The sequence below is a fragment of the Rhynchophorus ferrugineus genome, unplaced genomic scaffold, assembly GCF_030347505.1.
Source record: "Rhynchophorus ferrugineus isolate W39M unplaced genomic scaffold, kcgeb_rfMv2 rfM8, whole genome shotgun sequence".
Lineage (NCBI taxonomy): Eukaryota > Metazoa > Arthropoda > Insecta > Coleoptera > Curculionidae > Rhynchophorus > Rhynchophorus ferrugineus.
The window spans coordinates 34614791-34639234 of NW_027472587.1; the positions used below are offsets into that span (position 1 = coordinate 34614791).

The 24444-nt window shown below is 32.1% G+C and overlaps 4 protein-coding genes across 7 annotated transcripts; 3 read left to right on the forward strand and 1 right to left on the reverse strand.

Moving 5' to 3' along the window:
• The first annotated feature begins 351 nt into the window (after positions 1 to 351).
• On the forward strand, positions 352 to 9162 carry Ge-1 (Enhancer of mRNA-decapping protein 4 homolog Ge-1). Of its 3 annotated transcripts, none has more exons than XM_076412005.1 (20): positions 352 to 644; positions 739 to 947; positions 1000 to 1189; positions 1283 to 1440; positions 1500 to 1684; positions 1740 to 1852; positions 1921 to 2136; positions 2189 to 2375; positions 2426 to 2572; positions 2626 to 2783; positions 2858 to 3077; positions 3141 to 3404; positions 3492 to 3632; positions 4136 to 4351; positions 6420 to 6585; positions 6640 to 6811; positions 6872 to 7022; positions 8314 to 8540; positions 8595 to 8800; positions 8856 to 9162. In XM_076412005.1, exons 1-19 carry the CDS (start codon positions 592 to 594, stop codon positions 8773 to 8775), a joined length of 3354 nt encoding a protein of 1117 aa, XP_076268120.1. In that variant the 5' UTR covers positions 352 to 591; the 3' UTR covers positions 8776 to 8800; positions 8856 to 9162. The 3 variants fall into 3 exon arrangements, with proteins under 3 accessions (XP_076268120.1, XP_076268121.1, XP_076268119.1); XM_076412006.1 differs by having other exon boundaries at positions 354 to 488; XM_076412004.1 differs by having other exon boundaries at positions 355 to 644; positions 8595 to 8791.
• Positions 9163 to 9395: 233 nt separating this feature from the next.
• Positions 9396 to 16332, forward strand: LOC143201135 (dymeclin). 2 transcript variants are annotated; one of them, XM_076412011.1, is made up of 8 exons: positions 9396 to 9696; positions 9747 to 9893; positions 9944 to 10356; positions 10415 to 10606; positions 10661 to 10842; positions 10898 to 11023; positions 11504 to 12130; positions 15799 to 16332. In XM_076412011.1, the coding sequence occupies exons 1-8, from the start codon at positions 9557 to 9559 to the stop codon at positions 15937 to 15939; spliced, it is 1968 nt and encodes a 655-aa protein (XP_076268126.1). In that variant the 5' UTR covers positions 9396 to 9556; the 3' UTR covers positions 15940 to 16332. The 2 variants fall into 2 exon arrangements, with proteins under 2 accessions (XP_076268126.1, XP_076268125.1); XM_076412010.1 differs by having other exon boundaries at positions 10415 to 10842.
• On the reverse strand, positions 16317 to 23054 carry LOC143201131 (ribosome biogenesis protein BMS1 homolog). The gene is made up of 12 exons (XM_076412003.1): positions 22885 to 23054; positions 21981 to 22829; positions 21103 to 21927; positions 20862 to 21052; positions 20618 to 20807; positions 19800 to 20028; positions 19528 to 19741; positions 19313 to 19468; positions 18970 to 19252; positions 16842 to 17017; positions 16625 to 16786; positions 16317 to 16570 (listed from the first exon to the last, which is right to left on the reverse strand). The coding sequence occupies exons 1-12, from the start codon at positions 22934 to 22936 to the stop codon at positions 16361 to 16363; spliced, it is 3537 nt and encodes a 1178-aa protein (XP_076268118.1). The 5' UTR covers positions 22937 to 23054; the 3' UTR covers positions 16317 to 16360.
• Positions 23055 to 23140: 86 nt separating this feature from the next.
• Prosbeta1 (Proteasome beta1 subunit) lies at positions 23141 to 24339 on the forward strand. Its single transcript, XM_076412057.1, has 6 exons — positions 23141 to 23300; positions 23381 to 23448; positions 23525 to 23656; positions 23706 to 23827; positions 23906 to 24058; positions 24114 to 24339. Exons 1-6 carry the CDS (start codon positions 23256 to 23258, stop codon positions 24239 to 24241), a joined length of 648 nt encoding a protein of 215 aa, XP_076268172.1. The 5' UTR covers positions 23141 to 23255; the 3' UTR covers positions 24242 to 24339.
• The last annotated feature ends 105 nt before the right edge of the window (positions 24340 to 24444 follow it).

A 24444-nucleotide genomic window follows, 5' to 3' on the forward strand; every position in this document is an offset into this window, starting at 1 on the left:
TATTGCATATATTGCATAATAGAATAAAGCGCCTATATTTATAAAATTAGATCATGTTATTTTCGTGCGCTACTTTAAAAAGTTTGTACTGGGAAGCCCACAGTAAAAGACTAAATGTCAAAATCAAATTATACTGAGTAATATACCTTTACCACAATGGCCTCAATCAATATAAATTTAAAAGATAATCTGCTTTATTTGGATAACAATAAAGAATGTAAATTAAAAACACAAAAGAAATCTATATATGATGAATTACTAAATAAATAGTCATATTATATTTATTAAACCATATTTATATTTCATATTCTGTAGAACATTAGAAATTAAAAATAGTCTTTTATGGCTAACTTCAGTATTATACGGAAAATAGGCATTCTTTACAAATTTCACTATATAATAAGAAGTTAAAAGTTCCAGCAAAGTTATATTGTTTGAGTGAATATGATTATTAATGTGTTTATCTTATTTCGTCAATATTAGACATAGTAAGCTTACTAACAGCGTTTTTTTGCTACTAATTCTTTTACTGTCATTTATATCTACTAATCAACTACTCATATAAAATTCTTTTAAACTCAATACAATCTAATGATGGCAACATCAACCCCAAATGTTTTACAAATTGGTTCTACTCAAAATATGTAAGTTCAAATGCTATTATGAATATGTAATATAGGTTATGACCTAAGTTTGACTTTATTCCAAAAACATTTAATTCTTTAATATATTTTATAGAAAATTTTCCAACACTGATATTAGCGAATATGGAACGCAAATATCCGCTCAAACAGTAAATATACAATGTGGCGATGGAAATCATACTCTTGGAAGTTCAAAAGTACAGCTTACTGATCGTATAAATTACAATTGGGAATTTAAATACTATCGTGGGCATTTAATTACAGCCCATATAGGAGGCAATATTGTAGCCTTTACTATGAAAAGTGCATATATTATGCATTAATATTATCCCATTAATAACACTAAATATTTCAGATAAAGAGGGTAGTATGGTAAGAGTGGCAGATCAAACCAATCCGGAAAAAAAAACACTAATCAAAAATTTAAAAGGTGATGTAAAAGATATAGCATTTGCATATACTCGACCAGAAGTTATTTTGGGTTGCATTGATTCAGAGGGCAATATATTAATTTATAATGTCCACGAAAGAAAAGATTCAATAATGTATCCTTTTATTTGTCGGGCAAACTAGAGCAGTGGTATCATTACTAAGAAAACTAATATTTTTTAAACAATATATATTCCTATTTTAATTAGGTGTACATTATTATGTCATATATGCCATAGTGAACTTCATCCCACAGATGTTAATTATCGCTTAATATGGTGTCCCTTTGTTCCTAATGATGAAGATGACGACTCTGATATTGGAGATGAACCTGATAAGATGTTTGCAGTTTTGAGCTACAACAGAGGTAAATAAAATATCACTATATATGTTAAAAGATATCTAAATTGCTGTAATAATTTCTAGTGGGTATTTATAATGTGGGTGTACTTAGTAAAAAATATAGCAATGAATTTCCGATTGATCCAAATGAAAACTATGAAGGATATATTGAAATCAATCATGTATATGAAATCACCAATGCTTCATTTGCTTTGGATGGCACAGCTGTAGCCATAGCCAGTCAAGATGGTTATGTAAAATTTTTCCAGGCAAGAAGTTTTATTAAACAAAGCGAGCAAAGTAATTATTTACCATTGATTTTAGCTTTATATGCTAGACAACCCTAAACAAAAATGCCTTCATGAATGGAAACCACATAATGGAAAACCATTATCATCAATTTTGTTTGTTGACAATGTATTGGAATTTAGTCCAGAGTATGTGTCATACATTTACTATCTGATATCTAACAAACTCATCGGATTCAATGGTCTAAATGTTTCAGATGCTGGAAGTTTACAATCACAGCAGCAAAGAATAACTCTGAAATAAAACTGTGGTCTTGCGAGTCCTGGAATTGTTTACAAACATTAAATTTCTATCCAAATCCAAAAGGCAAAGACGCTGATTTATTTTTTAACATTGCTATCGACTATACAGGCCAATTTGTTGTTATATCTGATGTCAGTAATAACGGGGTATATGTACTTCAACTGAAAAGGTTTAAAAACTGACATTTAATCTTTAGATGCTATAATAAATATTATTTTTAGAGGTGAGAGTGGAAACCAAATCTCTGCAACACATCTGTATCATTTTCTATTGCCTGCACCATTTTTAAGTTTTCACATCACTGCTGCCTTTATTAAAACAATTCCCTATTATTATGAAAACATTGATTCAGATGTTTATGACGATGTAGAATATTTAGATGATACAAATGAATTAGCGGAAATTCAAGTAAGTTGAAAACAATTCCTTATAGTTTTTTTGGATTCACATTTTTTTAGGTATTCAACTTGAAACTGTTAATTATTCAACCCAAAAGGTATCAAGAATGTTGTATTAGATTTCATGTGGAAGATTTACTTTCTAAAAATCAACCTATCATAGAGAACGTTGCTCCATTAATTGATTTGAAAGATGACAACAATGAGGTATATCGTGTTGCATAGTGGTACATGTAATAATATCATATTTAAAATTTTAGAAGGAAGAGAGTCTCAGGAAAATTCCAGTGCTAGATGATCTTCACAACTCGGTTAATCTTCTTATCCAGCAGCAACAGCTTGAAACCAACAATCCAAAATTAACCCTGATGACACCTGATGATTTTACATCTTCCGGAAAAAATTCAAAATCTAGCAGGTACAAATTCAAACATCTTAGGTTCTTATGTTGATTAATTTTTCTCGTAATAAAAACGTATTTCGCTTTGGTAGCATTTTAAACTCATTGGCCAATGAAAATATAACAGAAGATCCTATAGACAAATCAAATGAAAATAAACTGAGTGAATTCAAAAAATCTCAAAAAGATAACTTTGCTAGTGCTGGATCTAGCCCCAGTAGAGAAGTTCAAGAGATTCTGTCATTGAATAATTCGGCCACTGGCTATCCAACTCAAGAGTATTTTAACAATTTGGCAAGTCTGGAAGTTGAGGTTTGTTACGAACATACATTGAGGCGATATGTAGAAGTAATATTTTTCCCATTTCATCAACAGGATGAGCAAGAACATCCCCAAAAGGACTATTCTGCTCCCTCAGAGAACACCTTACTTTATCCAACCAATGAACCAATGAACTGGAGCAAAATCCCGATTGTTAAAAATAGTGATGTTATGAAGAAAATGAGTGACACCAACGAATTAAGCAATCAAGACTTAGAAACCGTTTACATTAGGATTAATACTCTAGAAAATATGATAAGAGAACAAAATGCAATAATGCAACAGCTCCACCAAGATATGAAAAGTTTAAATCAAAAGGTAACCGAAGAAACTGTCTTACCTTTTCCATTAAAACTGTCACTTTCAATGATATAATGGTGATTAATCGATGGCTGTTCCTTTTAGGTTGGCTGTTGCACAAAGAATGTCGATAAAACAGAGTTAGTTAAAGAATTAGATGTGGCTATGTCAAAACAACATTTACAAATTGCCCAAATGTTGGAGAATTTAATACAGTTACAAAAGACAAAAGATAGAGAAATGCAGGTATGTTATATTTAATATTATTATATTTTTACCAATAAATAAATGCCAAGGAATAGTATTAAATTAATACTAATATTAATTAAGTGTGTTTACCAATGTTAGTTTTTTGGGTCGAATCTTTATTCTTTTTCCTTTTTTTTTCGAGCAGGTGGGGTTTATTAATTTTTAGTTAATAAAAAAAACATTTCTATTTGGTGAATGTGTTAGCAAATATCAGTCAGGTTTCTGTCTTCAGATTAATTCATTCTATATAAGTATTTATTTTAACTCTAATACATATCAATGGTGCTATCTTTTGTCGAATTGGTGAATTACATGTGAAATTTCCAAAAATTATTGGTTGGAACAAAATAGTACCACTCGACAACAGATTGCCATGAAAAAAATTGAATAAAAATTTGACTTTTCAGAAATAAGTGACGTTAGTTAGCACGGCAGAGCTGACGTTCGATATTCAAAATGAGAAATTATACATATAATAACAACCTATTGGTAAATTTCAGGAAACATTATTAACATCAATTGCCCAAATGTTAAATAAATCATTTATTGACAAAGTACAACATACGTTACAACATGAAATTACACATTCAGTGCTGCCTATGTTACACCAAATGGTAGATTCATACAGGCACCAAATTGATACCCACTACACACACAAATTTGCTAGTATTGACGCTATAGTTAAGGAGAATTTCGTCAAAGTCATTAGTAGCAAGGTAAGCCAACCAAAAATAGTTTATTATTCAAGTGTTACTGAAACTGATAAATCAGCTTAAGGGAGGAAACTTTTTGGATGTCTTATGGTGACTTGTTTTCAATCAAATTTTGTTAGAATATTAGATAGTATAAAAATATTTTTTAAGATAATTTACTTTGTTATACTTTTTCTGTCGGTATTTTTTAAAATCTAAAACCAAACCATAAACTAAAAATGTTTAGATATTTGATTATTTATGCCACAATTTGCACCCAAAAAAAATGTTTTATTTTGCAGGAAATCTTTAATATAAGTTTTTAATAAGTTAGTAGCCGTAACTTTATATTTCAGGTTTTCAAGGATAACAGGTCAATTGAAAAGTCCCCGGCCTACCATAGTAAAACACATCTTTTTGACAATTTTTTTTTATTTAACATAATTCCCTTCGAGAGTAATACACTGGTTATAGCGACTCTCCAACTTTTCGATACCATTTTTGTAGTACGATTTGTCCTTTGCTTTAAAATAGGCCTCAGTTTCGGCGATCACCTCTTCATTCGATGAAAATTTCTTCCCGGCGAGCATTCTCTTGAGAACTGAGAACAGGAAATAGTCGCTGGGGGCCAGATCTGGAGAATACGGTGGATAAGGAAGCAATTCGAAGCCTAATTCATGCATTTTTACCATCTTTTTCACTGACTTGTGACACGGTGCATTGTCTTGGTGAAACAGCACTTTCTTTTTTTCAAGTGCGACCGTTTTTCGGTGATTTTGGCCTTCAAACAGTCGAATAACGCTTTGTAAATAGTTGCTTTTGATGGTCCTTCCTTTTTCAAGGTAGTCTGTGAAAATTATTCCATGCGCTTCCCAAAATACAGACGCCATAACCTTTCCAGCCGACTGTTGCATTTTCCCACAGTTTGGAGCGGATTCATCGTGTGCACTCCACTCGGATAACTGTCGATTGGACTTCGGAGTGAAATGATGGAGCCATGTTTCATACGTTGTCACATATCGACGCAAAAACTCGAGTTTATTGCGCTTGATCATCTTCACTGCTCCGCATCAACTCGTCATTGTTTTTAGTCAAAAGCTTTCTCATACCCAAATATTCGTGAATGATATGATGTACACGTTCAGTTTATATCTTTAGAGTGTCTGCTATTTCATTCAATTTCAATTTACGGTCATACAAAATCATTTTGTGAATTTTTTAAATGTTTTCGTCGGTAACAACCTCTTTTGGGCGTCCACAACATTCACCGTGTTCGGTGCTTATTTCACCACGTCTAAACTTAGCATACCAATCCTTAATGATGGAATATCCTGGGGCAGTGTCCGGAACCTCGGCATCAAGCCAAGTTTTTGCTTTAGCTGTATTTTTTCCTTCAAAAAGCAATATTTTATCAACACGCGAAATTCTTTTTTCTCCATTTTTTTCACAATAACAAAAGTTGCTTTACTCAAAATGCTATAATTAACAAACTAATGATCCGACAGCTGTCAAATTTATACACGCATATTTTGGGGATTAGGGCTAACTAAAAAACATAAGAATTTAATTCTAACAGAGCCATCTATGTGTCAGGCCGGGGACTTTTCAATTCACCTGTTGTTTACGTCTCTGTAAATAACTAAACCATACTGTTTTGTAATTTTTTACTACTAGATAGATCAAGTTACCTTTTCCGATTTTTTTTGTCTTATATTTGGGAGTTTCCAATGCAAAATAACATACAAAGGTACTGTGAAAAAGTTTGATCCACCACCAAAACTTTTTTCTCGTTTCTGCGAATCCTAGTTTGTTTGTTTTTTACTTTATCGGCCAACTGACCATTTCCCCGAAAGTTGATTTGTTTTTTCTTACATTTTAATGTTCTCAGCGCATTCTATTTCTATGTGGCCAATACTATGATGGAACGCCTCCAATTCTCTGGCTATAACTTTGTAAATATTCAATATTTGGACTTGTCCCTTTGCTATCTATTATAATCTCAATATTTTAAAAATATTAAAAAACAGTCTAAAGAGATTTTCCTCTCTTAAATTTGTTGATCGTGATATAACCAGATGTTATTTTATTTTAGTCATTAACCGAATCAATAACCGTATCTGTAGCAAACCTAATTGCACCAACTTTAGAAAAATGTTATCGAGATATTATAGCGAAATCGTTAATTCCATCCTGGGAAAGAGTGTGTAGTCAAATGTTCCAGCAAATAAACGAGACTTTCACTAAGGGAACAAAAGAATGTATGTATTAGTTACTGTTTTATGCAGTAGAAGACATCAATCGATTTGTTGTAGATACCGCTTCCGTGGAAGCCTATATGGAGAGGCAAAGGAAAGTACAAGACAAAGGAAAAGATCTTATTACTCAAATGCAGACTGTATCCGATAACATGAAAGGCAACTCTGATAAATTATCAGATATAGTTAGCTCAGAGCTCCACAAACAGTTCAACGCCCTTTTCAAAAAGTGAGTATCTATTTTTAAGGATGTGGGCTACTTTTCCTGATACTTCTTTGGTTTGTTTAGCACCCAAGATAAGTTAGTGCATAGTCTGAAGGAGGCTCTAAGTTCGGAAATTAAACAAGGCTTCAAAAACCAAGCGACTGTGTTGGAAGAAGGAGTTATTAACGCAGTAAGATCTAGAGCAGTAACTCCAGCTCCGCATGCCGATTCTCATGTATGTTTTAGTTATAGTTGCAACATTTTGATATAATTTGCCTCTTTTGATTTAGTGCTGTATACACCTTTTTTGGATCTAGAAATTTACTGCGAGATTCATATTTTTGGAATTTATTCTATTTTTTTACCTATGGCTACCATCTTTTGTTGAATAGGTGAATTACGTATAACATTTTCGGAAATTAAGTCCACCTGGTATTAAAAGCATACTTTATAAAAACGTATCTTACTATATTTTGATAAATAATTTCTTTGGTTATGATTCAAGAAGTCATGAAATGGTGCGTTTCACATTTTGTAGATGAACGTTATTCGAGAAGATAGTTTGATTTGGGTTTTCCGAAGCTTTGAAAAAAATGTATTTATAAAAGATGATAATTATAAAGGCCAAGCTACAAGAAAACCAAATATTAAAATAGACAATTTGTATTTCGACTCTAGTCTAGCTTTTTTATTTCAAAGCACACACCTAATATAAGCATTTAACAAATTCGATACGTGTTTCTTTTATATTTCTTTTGTTTTTTCTATTTTAAGAAGTCTATTTAAATTTTTTTCTCAAAAAGTTACATGAGTTCCATTTTATCAAACACATATTTTAGTGGCCTGTTAGTAGTAATAAAGCAGTAAACTTAAAACTTCTCTTACGTCTAATAAAACTACTTATAACACGGTATTTTAACTTTTCATCTATTCTGTAACATAAAATATACATTCTGCTTAATTTATCACTATTAAAATATTATTTCTGACTAGTAATTCTCTGTTTTTTATGCATTTTATGAGTTTAATGTCAGAAATTTTAATTTACAGCTTTTTATTTGGCAGTTAATTTATTCTTACTTTTATTTTAAAAGCAATCGCTGACGTTGGTTTTATTTTCATTGTTGAATTTTTTTATATCCATGTTTTTACTTAATATAAATAGTGGATCGAGGGGAAAAGTAATTTCGGTATTCGTATATATTTTAAGACCAATCAATGATTCATGTGCCGTTTTGATCGACGACCTTTTGCTTATTTCTGGTGTAAAACCATAAAATTCCGTCATTGTAGAAGATTCAGGTGGCTTTGGCACAGTACAAATAGCGGTCGAACGGAGCATAGTCCGGACTATGCGTTGGATTTATCCAAAAATGTGTACTACAGTATGGCTTCGTTGAATTACTACTTAAGCAACGTTGAAGCACTGCTGCTAGAAATATGGAATTTTAGAACCATCTATTAAGATAAAAACGAAATTACTTTTTCCGCATACATAAATATTTACTATATATGATATTTTTTAGTTATTAACTATATCTCATATACAACAAGCCCTGACGAAAAGAAATTACGACGAAGCATTCCAGTTGGCTTTGTCGGCGGAGAACTTAAATTTCGTCATATTTGTGTGTGAACGAGTGGATGTCAATCAAGTATTCTCTGAAAGATGTATATTGTCACAGAGCGTACTCCTAGCTTTGATACAGCAACTTAGTATGGAACTCCACAAAACTACTGAAATAAAATTAAGGTCAGTAATCACTAGCGTTATCTCGATGTTAAGTTATCCGTATTTGCGTTTCAGTTTTATTAGAGCGGCATTTTTGGCTTTATCAACCGACGTTCCTCAAACAAAACATTTTGTTCCTAATGTGCTTAGAGATCTTGCGAGACAACTCACATTATTTATGCAGACGAACCCGCCGTTAAAACAAATGACTGATGCCAGACTGTTAAAGATGGCTGTGGAAAACATGTTAAAGTAATAAAAAACAACAGAAAGTATAGACAGTAAGAGTGGTTGATATTTAACTAATCCACACGTTAATTGCATTAAATTTTTTAGGCATATCCTGAGATCTGGATAATTATTTATTTAATTTTTATTTGGAAGCATAGAATATATGAGACGGCAAACAAGTGTGTGTAATATTTTTATTGGAATGATACTTTATTTAAATGACATTATTCAGTTGTGTACTTTTGTAAATCACTCTTACACTAGTTAAGTTATCTCTCCTATGCAATAATGCATTCTAACTTGTTACGGAAGCCCTTTACGTTATTCCTTGTAAACTATATAAAAATATCTAGAATTTAAGAAAATATTTTATTTGTTTAGACAGAACTTTATAAATACATTTTATTTATAAGAGATTTGTTTCATTTCGTCGTTTATTATTATTGGTATTGTTAATATTAATACCACATCATTAATTTCCACATCACCTGTTGCATTGGAATTATTGTATATAAAATGTTTATAATTAAATAGATTAATAATTCACTTGATGCGTTTCATTATTCCCTATTTGAGTTATTATGTTTATTTTTATATATGATACAGTTTTAAACTCGAAGTCAACAATCGAAGATCGGTCTTATCACTTTGCAATAGTGCACTGACGTGTCTATTGAGGTTATGTTGAAGTTTGTTTTTCAGTTTTTGCCAACAATGTTATGATTAACATTTATTTAAAATAAATAAGATAATATTGCATTTTTCAAGGAGCCACCCATTATTTTATAAAATTGACATATTTCGCTATGGGTACCGCTATTAGCAAGAATTTGGATTTATCGTCAAACGAATATTGTTTAAAGTTTATTGGAAATACATCAATTACATTCAATGATCCTTTCTGGAATAGGTTCTTATCCTTCAATATCACGCCACCCACTACAAAGTAAGGCTTTCATACTCATAAGCTTTTTTACATAATCTATGTTATTTTAGAAATGATCAGATACTACTTGAATCCAAGATCGAACCTCTTTGCCAGGAACTACTAAAGACAAATTTAAATTCTGGAAATTTTAGTACATTAATTAAATTATTTAATTTTAAATCAACAGAATTACTAAATGCTGTTGATTCTGATGCGTAAGTTGGGAATTGGTTTGATATTAGTTTGTTACATTTTGATATTTTAGTACCCTCTTCAACTGGCAAATATTTAACACCCTTTTCACGATAAGATGTATTCTTAAATTTTTAACAGAAGTTACAAATGAAGAGCAGCTAATTCAACATATTGAAACTAATGGAGATGGCACAAATCTAGATTCCTTTGTTGGTGCTATTTTTAATGTTGTTGTTGATGTACCAGTAAAAGACTCAACATATCCGATTCATCTTGAGGCTGTTACTTCATTGCTTGTTCTCCTATCAGTTCAGTATCATTCTGGCCAAAAGTCTGACAGAAGTTTAATTTACAATGTTGTGATGAAAGGCAAACATGTTATCAGTGCACCATTATTTATTAAAAGTTTATTAACAAATTTTGTAAATCAGCAGAGTGCTGTTGCTGCATATGGCGCTGGACAAGGGCACAGTATTGTTATAGGTATAATGCTGCATTGAATAAAAACAAAACATTAAGTGTTATATTTATTTTATTTTAGGAATTGCTAGTGAGCTGTGGTCAATGTTGACGTTCAATAGAAAATCAGAGGAACAAAATGGACTTGAAGAAAGTGATTTTCAAAAGGCACCATTATCAATGCAGAGTATATTATTACTGTTAGTATTAGTTCATAATTGGACCACTTTAAATAATCCATATAGACTAAGTCTGTTTTCATGCCTAAACCAAGGTAAGGTAATTTTAACAGCATTAAGTTACCAAGTTAATTGTTTCATCTCTTCAGATAATAATCCAATAGCACCAACAAAAGAAAATACTGTATTTAAAATTGATTTCAATTCGTTGTACTTAACACTTTCTAAAAAAGCCTCTGGAGATGCCCCTACTTTGTTACTATATTTGTTGTTGCATAAAAATACTAGTTTTAAGAAATATCTTTTAGATAGAGCCGATATACAAGAACTGGTATGTTTCCATCAAATCCTGAAATAATTGATACTTTTCATATATTTATTTGTAGATATTTCCGATTTTAAAAACATTATATAACGCTCCTAATAGCCATAGTCATCACATTTATATGTCATTAATTATATTACTGATTTTAAGTGAAGATGACATATTTAATAAAACAGTTCATGAAACGGTAAGTCATAATTATTAATTATATTCCTCACCGCATTTTTCTCATTTTATAATAACTAATTTTTTTCGATTGAAATACACCATTACAGGTAAGATAAATTAGCTATTATGACAAGTCGATCACGGTGGCTTGACGGATAAAGGTAGCAAATGTCAAAGCAAAAAAAAATCGAAATTTTATAAAATTCAAATTACAACTTTACTATTAGTAATTACAATTTAAAGGTATCTAACGGGGCTTTATCACCATATAAACAATGTTAAAAATTCACGCTTTATAGTATAACAATTTTTGGCTCCACATTTCTCACATATTTTATCTATCAGAGCTACTGCGACCTATTTTTCATAAAAATTAATTGTTTTTATGGGTACTTGGTTACCATGGTTTTTTGGCTTTTATAAAATGTCGTATGTCAGATGTTTGCACTATGACTATAAAAAATACGGTTTTAATTACAATGTTTTTTTTTTATTTCAGAAGTTAAAAAACATTACATGGTATACTGAAAGACAATTAAATGAAATTTCTTTAGGCGGTTTACTTATTCTAGTCATTATTAGAACGATCCAATACAATATGTTAAAAATGAGGGATAAATATTTGCATACGAATTGTTTGGCCGCTTTAGCGAACATGTCTTCGCAATTCCGCGACCTGCACCCTTACGTTAGCCAACGGTTGGTGTCCTTATTTGAGACAATAGCTAAAAAATATCAAAAATTGACGAAAAGACTGGAAACTAATAAGACTAAAGATATAAACGAAACAACTGTTACTATTAATCAGGACGATGCAGAGCTGGAACAGGACATTAATGTCCTCGAGGAGGTATTACGCATGGTTTTGGAAATATTAAATTCTGCATTGTCGACACAACTGATTAACAATCCCAACTTGATCTATACTTTATTGTACAACAAACATATTTTCGAACCTTTCAAAGACAACGTAGTGTTTCAAGATATTATATGCAACATCGATATTGTGATCAGATATTTTTCCCAATTGCTGGCTGATAAAAGTCAGCAAAACGAGGTGGATGCTCAACAGGTATTGCAGGTTATACAGCAAGGAGGGAAATATTGGCCAAAGGAGAAAATTGTCGTAAGTATCCCTTTTTTATAGATATTAATAATTTTTACATATTTTGACCTTGAATGTTTAGACTTCCTCTAAGTAGATTTTCTAACGTTATTTCGACTATTTAGCGAGTAAGCAAGTATTATGATAAAATATGTTCTTCAATGATTCTGCGGATATATCATTATTTATTCTTTTATTTATTTCAACAAGCACTACATTGTTTTCACCATAAGTTACAAATCATTACTAATTGATCTATTAAAGGTCAAGGTTGGTCCAATGTTAGGCGCAAAGTTACTAGCTGGTCTCAGTCGTGCTGTATTGCTATCCTATCCGAGTAAATATAATAATTCAAATTAATATTAGTCAACATAATCTCTTGTAAGTAGTATTTTTGTTTTTAAATTTGTATATACATAAAATGATTTTTGAGGGATTTTGTAAATAGTTTCATCGTTTTACTACGTTCTTCTTCAGTACTATTCTAACCTTCCATGTTTTTAGATCATTGATGATTTGGTCACTTTTTACTCAATAAACATCTTCAACATACTGTGTCTGTGGTTTAGATCTATTCTTCACGCAAACACGTAAGATTTGCTTTTGCATCGTATTTGGACTACTTCGAACAGGATCTCACAGTCCTACAGAAGAATTTAACAAGATTCAAATTATATGTATTTTAGATAATCATTTGTTGCCAATAACTTGGTCTTTTCTTTTATTTTTGAACAAATTGTTTCTGCAATTCGAACTAGATGGTAGACAATGCCCGAAACCCATTTTATTAACGAACTAGCGACCCGCACCGGCTTCGCACGGGTGCAATGCTGATACTAAATTAAATACACTACAGAAAAAATATGAACGTTGTATATAAAAACATAGCGGCCCGCTCCGACTTTGCACGGGCATAAAATATATATGCCTATGTCACTCAATGAAAACATGATTAAAATCGATCCAGTATTTTTGGTTCATTCATTACTGCCCTTGGCCTGCACGCATTAAATTTGGAGTAAAACAATTCCTCTTCCCCTATACTTACTATGAAGATTTCTTGCTATCTTTGGAATATCTAAATTCATACAATTTTTATTACATTACACATTTTTAAACGCAAATTTTAAATTTGTAATATCTCCGAAAATATTTGTTTAATTTACATGCTGTAAGGAACCATATTGATCTATATTAATTGCACACTGTATTTAAGGTACTTAATTCGATAAGGATTAATACCGTATTGCTTAAAATAGCTTCGTAAGTAAGCCATTTTCTCACGTAAAAAGTAAAAAGATAAACATATACCATCGCGGACTTTTTTGTAGACCTTTTTATGGTGTACAATACTGTAGTACATTAATTTGATCTAAGTCGTAGGGTTAGGCAGCGTTTTTGCTAATTGCTAAATAAGCCTAAAAAAATAGGTTAATTTACGACATCACGTTAGAAACCTCTAAAATTAACAATGTTGCCTTAGTATATTATGCATGTATTATACATATAAACCTTCCTCTTGAATCACTCTATCTATTATCTATATCTAAAACCGCATCAAAATCCATTGCGTAGTTTTAAAGATTTAAGCGCACATAGGGATATAGGGACAGAAAAGGCGACTTTGTTTTATACTATGTAATGATATAGCGACATCAGGTCAAGCAAGAATTTTATATTATTATACTGGATCTGTTGTTAAATAATTTTCACTTAATTACACCTGCTGCGCGTTTTTTTCTTCCCTACTATAAAGGAAAAAACTGGCAAAGTTAAAAATACTGTACGCTAATACTTAAACTACAAATAATAGACGGATATAACAATTAGTGATGACAACCTTCACAAAACCTCATACCTGTCAAAGTGGCACCAACTATGCGCCCCTTTAACCGATTATTTAAATATTCTGTATTAACGAAGACTGTATGATTGCTGTTCGAAAACTGTTAAGATTGTACGTCAAGATTGTGTGTAAAGGCTGTGCTTAATTATGTGAAGATTATGTTTAATTAGACTATTGCTCCTCCCTTTGGTACCTTGTACCTCGAAAGTAGGCTGGCTCTTGCCACCCGATTAGTAGATATTTCTAGAAGAGGAAACATCTATCCAATGGTGATTTTGTTGCATCGGTAGAATGAATGTATACACCCAAAAATTCCCTGAGATTCATCTTTCTCGCGAATTTCCAAGGTTACGCTTGTCAGTTTATTTACATCATTGGATGTCTTTCAAGGGGGTTAAACCTTAACGTATCCTGTATGGTTCTCGACCCTCTCAATATGCCTGGTTTCACACCTGTTGCATGGATCGATATCTTAGAAATTAGTTTATCTAAATATTCCGAACTAATGCAGATTTGTTTCGAGCCTTTATTGATGGAAAACATAATAAACGTTGAATAGAAATTGAACTAAATCTAACATAAATAAACTTGATTTAAATATATACCAAACACACAAATACATTAAACCTCTAAATTAGTTATTTCTACAACACCCAATGGCTAGATACCAAAAAATAGATAGTGGTACCATCATAAAGTGACTGAAACACCAGTGAATAGAGCCCAGAACCAAATGAAGCTTTCCCGAATGTAATACGCTTCTCCACCAGTTGATGTACGAAAATCTAGCCTATATATATCGCGATTCCACCGAAAATCTACTTACTCTTCTCTAAAGCCTTGCTGGAGAGATCCAAACAGACACTATTTGTCCGTCAGTCACAGATCAGAAAAATGCCAAACTATTGGCGGAGTTATGTTCTGACTGGATACCAACGAAAATCAAGATATCAAAAGATGTGAAAACCAATGTATCGTTTTATCACTCGAATTTCTAGGAGGGCACCTAGTCCGAACTGTATAACCATAAGAGAACTCCAAAGTATTCTTCAAAAACTGCTTTCAGTCATAATTTGTATCACAAATGCAATCCTCAGATCACAAAAATGTACCTCTATCGAGAAACATGCCTATATTGCTGTTATTCCGTAAAAATGAGACAGATTAATTTCCCCTATTACGCTCTCATGAAGAACGTCTTCCAAGATGAGTTGTTTGGATTTCGAGCTAAACACTCCTAAGAACAAGTCTTCTTGGAAATAATCATCAGGGCGTTTGTTAAAGCGTGGCACCGAAGCCCATTTTTCTAGTAATTACAGTTTGATTTACCTAGTAATCTTACAAACCTAGTGAATTCATACTTGGAAAACCTATAAGTTCAAGTCAAAGTAGGCGATGTTCACTAATACCAGTTAATATGATTTATGTATATCAGTCCGTTAACAATATGTGCCAAAAATCTTACATTCTGTTATTCCGTAAAAAGGACACACTCATTTTCTCTAATTACCGTCCAATCAGCCTTCAGAACGCATTATCAAAAAACGTTAGTAATTCTCTACGCTCTCATTGAGGCTGTGAACATGAAAAACATTATCTGAAGACGAGCTGTTTGGATATCGAACCAAACGCTCCTAGGAACAGTCATCTTGTAAATAATCGTTGGTTGTTAAGCGTGGCACTAAGGTCCATTTTTCAAGTAATTAAAGTTTAATATACCTAGAAATCTTACAAACCTAGTGCTCCAATTCAAAGTAGTCGTTGTTCACACAAGTTAATATTATTTATTTATATCAGTCTGTTAACATGTTCCATAAATCTTACATTTTATTATTTTTTTCAGAAATTCCCTGATTTAAAGTTCAAATACGTGGAAGAAGAGCAACCGGAGGAATTTTTTATTCCCTACGTCTGGGAACTGGTCACTCAGCAGTCAATATTAAATTGCAATAGTAGTTCCCCAATGAATATTGCAATTTGCTAGCCAAAGATTAAAAGAATATTAGTTTTATATTTGTACATAGTTGTGGTCATACGGTTTTGTATCTCAACAGCATTGTCTTGTTTTCAGAATATTATTATCACTTGATTGTTTGATGTATTCGGTTTAGAATCGAACGTAATTTATTTGCTGGCATTCCTAATCTTTTCAACTGTATATAGCTGTAAGTCCGCCATTAATTTATGTAAAAAAAGTTTATGTTTAACTAATTTGTTGTTATGTGTAGCTTTTATAAAAGTATTTGTTAATAGAGATTGTAATTTGTTAAATAATTTCCTATGATACATACATTAACTAATGTCATTTAAAAGTTGTATCATTGTACCAAAACATCTTTAAAATAAATAAAACTAACAATATAAGAACATTTTAAAAGTGTGTTTTATTTCGATATATATAAAAATCAGCTCATACTCTTCTTTTCCTGTTTTAATTGCGCTTTGCTTCTCTTCCTCATCACTTCTTTCTTTTTCTGCTTTATTTTCCTTTCCTTACTTTGCTCCTGAGCAAGTATTTCCGCCCTATGTTTATCCAGTCGTCGTTTGGTTTCTTGTTTCATTTTCTCCTGCTTATGTTGATACGAAGCTTTCAACATTTTCATCATCGAAGATATCTAGAAACAAAAGAAATGTAGAAGGGTCGATAAAGTCAGAATAAAAAAAATCACCTTCTGTTCATGTGGCTCCTTGATAACTGCTACTCTTTCGATGTTCTTCTTTTTCTCTGATGATTTAACATTGTTCTTGGGTTTATCACGGTATGGCAGAGCGTTTTGTAACTTGGCTGGTATCACCAGTGGTCTGAAAGGTTTCTCTTGTCGCACGATAGGCTGAAATATCATGTAACGTAAAATGTAATTCAAGAGATTTAATTAGGATATTTACCAAATATAGGTGATCACTGTTAACATCATTTCTAATATTGTTTTCTCGTTTGATTTCACCTGTTGTCCTCACACCCTTCCATCGATTCTTCATGTCTGATGGTAACAGTAAAGTGGTCACGGGATTGTAGAATTCGGGTACATCAACTTTATACCAAGTACGACAGAATACGATATCTAAAATAGTGTATATGTTAGTAAAATAGGCTAACAGATATTCAAACGGTGAATTTCAAATCAATTGTCAAGTGGCTTCTTTATTAACTAATGCGGTATTAGAGTATTCCTTTTATTCATATACTACTACTCTATTTTCGACAGGTTTTTAAGTTATAACGGGAAGTAAACATTTGGGAAAGTAAATCCAATGAAACACTTGACTAACAATTTTACAAGGTGTACCATGATTTTCAAGAAAAATATGGATGCCATCTCAAAAAAAATGTTTGTCCTTTGAGCAAAACCATTCATCAAGCCATGCTTTTTTCGAAATTGGCGAAGTGCTGCTACGCAAACGCGTGTATCATGATGTGAAAAGTTGATAGTCCGGGACAAGATGTGGAGAGTACGGCGGGTGCGATAATATGTCCCGCCCAAGTATTTTCCACGCTTCTTTGACTGGTTTTGCTTTATCGTGCTGTAAAGTCACTTTACCGTGTCTTAGAGCTCATTCTGGACATTTTTCGTTTGAGCCATGCATTGATCATTTGTTGTCGGCAGAGATCTCCGTTAACTGTTTCACCAGTTCGTAATATATCACGCGCTCTGGTCTCGCTAGACACAGAGTATTGTGTTGCGACCAAAATGATTTGGCCTTGGAGTCGATCGGTCGTCTTGTCATTCAATTGATGTGGCACCTATCTTCCCATCTTTTGGATTTTCCCTATTGCTCGTAATCGGTCGTTAATCGTTTCTTGGGTCACATTTTGTACTTTTGTTAATTGTTTTTGAGTTTGGGTTGGATCTTCATCCAATAACTCTTACAGTTTCGCATCTTCACACTTTTTCAGTCTACCAGAATGTTCTTTGTCTTGCACATCGAAATCACCACTTTTAAATTAGAGCATGGTTACCGTAAGTTTCTACTAGCAAACGATGACTGAAGAACTGATGATTTTTTTCTTTTGATTAAATAATACAAGTAATGCGTGCCGCAAATGCACTTTTTCAGACACGAAACTTAACATTTTCAAGGAGGTAAACATAACCGGTCAATTCAAAAGTTCCCGACCTGACACAGAGATGACGCAACCAGAATTAAATCCATATGTTTTGTCAATTATAGCATTTTGAGTGGAACAATTTTTGTTATTGAGAAAAAAATTGATAAAAAGAAATTTCGCGTGTTGATAAAATATTGCTTTTTGGAGGGATTTTTTAGAACATGGCTCCATAATTTCACTCTGAGGTCCAATCGACAGTCACCAGAGTAGCCTGGACACGATAAACCCGCTCCAAAGCGTGGGAAAACGCAACGGTCGGCTGGCAAGGTTATGGCGTCTGTATTTTGGGATGCGCATGGAATAATTTTCATTGACTACCTTGAAAAAGGAAGGACCATCAACAGCGACTATTACATAGCGTTATTGGACCGTTTGAAGGAAGAAATCGCCGAAAAACGGCCGCATTTGAAGAAGAAGAAAGTGTTGCTTCACCAAGACAATGCACCGTGTCACAAGACAGTGAAAACGACAGCAAAAAAACATGAATTGGGCTTTGAATTGCTTCTTCATCCACCGTATTCTCCAGGTCTCACTATTTCCTGTTCTCAGATCTCAAAAGAATGCTCACTGGGAAAAAATTTTCGTCGAATGAAGAGGTGATCGACGAAACTGAGACCTATTTTGAAGCAAAGGACAAATCGTACTACAAAAATGGCATCGAAAAGTTGGAGAGCCGCTATAATCAGTGTATCACCCTTGAGGGGAATTATGTTGAATAAAAAAAACTAATTTTGCCAAAAAAAATGTGTTTTACTATGGTAGGCCGGGGACTCAATTGGTGTTAAATCTATGATGGTGTTATTTTCGCCAGTTGAATAAAATCACATATCAAATGACTTTCCGATACACCTGGTACATCTAACTGGCATATAACTAAACAAAAATTAAGTAATGCAGGATTCTTACCGCTTAACAAAATCTTGTCTTCAAATGTCGCCCTAAAACAGCCCTCTGGTTTGCTGGCAGCCTTTTTAATTTGACCTCTTATGCCAGAAACTGTTTTGATCCTGGCCCCTTCAAATTTAGCTACTTCCAAGGCACTGTTGAACATTCCCTTTATAAAGGCAGTTTTCTTATATATCTTTAAGGGATACCCGACTAATTTGAGCTTTTTCATAATTTGCGTAGATTTATCCAATTCCTGGACTGAACCAGTAGCGGCTATTCTGAATCCCTGCTTCTTTAATATCTAAAAAAAAAGAAAATCAATTACCTGAGTATCATCTGGGATGTAAAATGGTCGCCATACCTCAGGATTGGAATCAACAGTTTGCAATGCCAAAAAGCCGGTTCCTTGTGGTGTAAGAGGTCCCCAAAAATGAGCATTACAAGCTAAATGTTCGGGAGTGTATTTCAGATATCTGAATTTTAAATTGTCTTCTAATTTGGAATATAATGGAATAGTCTGAAACCAATATCGATTAGTCAATAATATAAACAAGCTGGTTTTAAGAATTAGGGTACCTGAAATCTTCGCCATCCCAAGGAGATAATTAAAGGATCTTTAGTTTTTAAAATCTTGCTATACCATCGATGTTTCTTAATTTTAACATTGACAAAACCAATGTTTTCTTCGCCCATATTTAAAGATCCCAAAACCAGTGGGTAAGTTGGGTCAAAGTTTGTAATAAATTCTGACGGAACATTCGTAAATTCAATTCGAACATACATTCCAGGTCTGAAATTTTGATACAACTTATGCATTACGTAACGTATTTTCTACTATACAAACATACCTAAAACCTTCAACTTGTACTCTAACATCATCAGGCATATTTTCAAAAACAGTTTTATTCAGTTGAGCTTGTTTTTCTGCCGTAATCTTTAGCTCATCATAATAAGTATTTTTATCTGTATTATCATACTCGGAATTGAACTTTTCCTTCAGTTTTCTCTTTTTCTCGGCTAAAGCTTCTCTGTCGGCTTCTTCATCAACCTCATCTTCATCTCTTTTACGTTTTTCTCCTATAAAATTAATGTTTAGAAAATACTCTTTGCACTACTTGAAACAACACGCATACTTGTAACATATATAATTTATTAAAAATCCTGCCAAGTTATCATTATTATATAATCATTCAAGGAATCCTCTCTCAAATATATAAGATGATTGTATTTTTAAACATGAATTTAAGACACAACGATAAAAATTATTTGTGTTATTTTAAATAAGGGTATTATACATTCATTTGTTTATGATATATATTATAGAATGTCATCTTGTTTCATAATTCACAATATTTCAATTTCAAACAATAAAAAAATTAATAAAGTTTATTAAATAATAATTACAACCAATTAATAGCTTATATTAATATTTCATATCATAATCAATTATTTATAAGCATGACCTGTAGATGTACAAAAAAATACCTAAGCAAGCTGGCAACATCGCCTTTCCTTCAGTTATAGGAATAAGAATTATTACTTAAAATCATTTAAAATTAACTTTTCATTCAACTACTTTTTTAACTATCGAATTGCTCGAATGTTTTGCTACTTTTGAATGTTACACGGATTATTACGTGATACTTATACAGCTTTCATGGCTTACCTGATGCAGCGTTTACATCGCTTTTTGTTGACACATGTTTCTCACCAGTTTCCAAATCTTCAAAATCACCGTCCAGATCGGAATTCATGTCATCCAAGTCCTCTGCATCATCAAGCCTTAAAAGTTCACTTGCATCTTCAGAATCTTTCCATTTTCCGGTCACAAAACAATTTACTATCAACTCTTTATTCTAAAAAATTAACATCTATGTAACTCTATTATATAATTTTTTTGAATGTTTTACCTCTTCAGATGTCCAATCTTTTGTTGCGGTGTTCCAAGGAAACATTAAGCTAGACTCAACCAAATCCATATTATCTTTTTCTAATAAAATTTTTTCTTGTTCCCTGGTAACCTTTTTGGTAAGTAACTCATCAATATCATCTTCGTGATCTGATGTTTTATCAACATGTTTTTCTTTTGTGTCAAATACACCTAAAATATATATATTTGGTAAAGACAATTTACACATTATGCTCACTTACTATAAACCATCTTCATCAAATTTTCCGTACAACTAATTCTGTCCAGGAAAGCATTTTGAGCTTTTTTTGCTAAATTATCTTTCCACTTTATATCTTCATCTTCACTGTCTGACTCCGCACTTTCTACACTTGAGTTTTCTGAATCACTACCATTACGTGATTCAGGCTCTATAATTAAATTTCTTTTATTTTTCTCTTTACTTGATAACTCATTAAGAACATTTTTTATTTTCATATGGACATTATTATCTTTTTCCAGTTCTGGTATTTTATCATCTTCCAATTCGTCAACAGAATCATTTTCTAAATCATCTGAGCTATTATCAGACATTTCATCATCATCATCATCATTGAAAATTACCTTTCTTCTAATTCTACCATCACACTCGATTTGCTCTTCTTTATAGTTAACTTCAGTTTTCAAGTCGTTTATATTTTTATCAATTTCATCTTCTGACAGATTTTTGGAACCATCTGCGGTTCCAATTGGGTTATCTTCTTCAAAATCTTTTGCAGTTAATTTTTTTCCTCCAGTAAATAGTTGTAGTTCAGAATGTTCCATTTTAACATCTAGGGTTTCTTTTGTATCAATAAGATTAGAAACAATATTATCCCCTTCATCTTCATCATTTCTTTTATTATGACTGTGGGAGCCTCCTAATTCAACATACACAGCATCTTTGTCATAAACAATACCTCCTACACCTGAAAATGGAGCATATACCAATTTTTCCTTTTCTACTAAAGCACGCTTTTTTATTTCATCTGGAAGAGGGCAAGGATCCGGTAAATATGATATGTCATGTATTCGTAAATCACCAAAACCTAGAAAGTATTATTTTATAAATTATACACATTTTTTATTATCTAAATTTTACCAGCAATATGAATGGAACTTTCTTTCTTTAAAGGCACTCCTCTAATATATCCATATAGTGATATATTTCTGTCACATTTTGGATTTTTCCTAATTAACTCAAGATTTGTTAAATCCTCATATCTATCACCTAATAAATAACTATGATTCTGACGCCAAATTAAAGGCCTGAATTTCATTACTGATATAAATCTACCTAGATTTTTTATCTCGTTGCGTAGGTATTCACCATGAACAATTCCAGAAAGATAGAATAATTTTGCACCTGGATAAACTTCTGTCCAAAATCTATGCTTAAGTGTTTTTTTGGTAGTCTTGAGAGTTTTGCTATTTTTAATCATATCCAAATGGGTAAGTATGCCCATGATTCTAGGCATGCCATGAACTTGACAAATATTCAGGAATTCAAATATTTCCATTTCAAACCCAAAGCTAGCATCGCACAGTAATAATGCTAAATCACAAACCTTTGCCAAATCAATCATTGAATTTATATCATTATTGCATTCAATAAGTGTAATTCTTCTTTTCTTACCAGTCACAATAGTAACTGGTCCTTTGATATCTGTTAGTGGAGATCTTGTAAATAACTTAATTAAATTATTTATTAGGGTTGTTTTTCCAACTTTTGGTGGCCCTACTACTGCTATTAAAATTGGAGGTGGTTCAATAGGTGTTCTGTCAACTAGTGGAATATGTTGCTTTTTAGTATCAATGTCCTGTTTCCTTCGAAACCTTCTTTCAGCTCTAATTGCAGAATTAAAAGCAAAGGCTTTTGGATTTCTTTGTTTATCAGTTAATTCCTCATCCTTATTACCCTTCTTTTTTTTCTTCTTTTCAGCTTTTCGTCCTGCAATAATAAATATGTAAACATTCAAATATTCAACAGGAAAAATAAGGCTTACCTGAATTTCTTTCTCTGTGTGACTTCTTAGGTTGTACAGGTTCGTCAGCCATAATTAGAACAGTATTGTTATTACTGAACTATTTTACTTATTCGTTGAAAAAGTGTTGAAATAATTATATTACAACTAGCTCTAGAATGTATTCGGTACCACACTTGAATCTAAACAAAATTCAAGGTTAGATTTTGTTTCTTATATAAGGTTAATTCATTTTACTTCTTCTTTTTGAAATGAATTTGAAATATAAAATGACACAGACATTTTTCTGGTCTTAACCTAAGCGTCCATTACAAGCAAATTTACTTGTTAAAATAATAGTCTCTATTTAATTAATAAGGCAGATATATTTAAATTTTGCACCCTTTTTAATTATGGACGTTGCAAATGATTGGATGAACGCTCCCCATAGCACTGGGGTAAGTTATATTAAACGTATACAAACACAGAATACCGATTACTATTTAATTTTCTGTATATTTCGATATTACGATTTCAGACTTCAATTATGGCAGCAGAATTTGCAAATGGGGTAGTTATTGGAGCCGATTCCAGAACAACTACTGGGTGAGAACTTGTATAACACAATTACACTAATTAAATTTTTTATTCTTTACATAAAATGTTTTCAAATCTCTTTTAGGGCCTATATTGCTAATCGCGTCACTGACAAATTAACAAAAGTAACAGATAGAATTTATTGTTGTCGTTCAGGATCAGCTGCTGATACACAAGCTGTTGCCGATATAGTTTCTTACCATTTGGGATTTCATGGGTAAATATAGTTTTAATAGTCATCGTAAAGTTTTAATTATGTCTTTTAGGATGGAATTAGGTGAAGAACCTTTAGTGGAAGTAGGTGCAAATGTTTTTAAGGAATTGTGCTACAATTACCGTGATTCTCTGATGGCTGGAATTCTGGTAGCTGGATGGGACAAGAAGAAAGGTATAATGAATAAATATATGAAATTTTTAAAAATTTCTTTTAACAATATTTAAAAATATATATATTTATTATATTTAGGTGGACAAATTTATTCAATACCGATTGGTGGTATGTGTGTTAGACAGCCAGTTTCAATTGGTGGCTCTGGATCGAGTTATGTTTATGGCTATGTTGATGCTAATTATAAAAAAGACATGACCCAAGAAGAATGTGTTAAATTTGTTACTAACAGTAAGTTCTAAAGGACATTATTATAGTCAGTCAATTTTCTTTCAATTTTTTATAGCTTTGGCTCTGGCAATGTCACGTGACGGTTCATCCGGAGGTGTTGTACGCTTAGGAATCATTACCGAAAAAGGAATTGAGCGCAGAGTTGTATTGGGAAATGAATTACCAAAATTTTTCGAAGCTTAATTTACTATCTTATTTTTCATATATAATTTTTACTATCTCCATCTTTAAGATTAAGGAAATTTGGTTTTGATAGTTAATAAAGTAAAATAACGAAATAACGTAACTTGTTTTTTTATCCTGTTCTTTTGTGTCGGGCATAGCTGAAAAGCCGAAACAGAATTTTATTCCTTTATATTGATAAGGTTAAAATAGGCTTTTTGAGA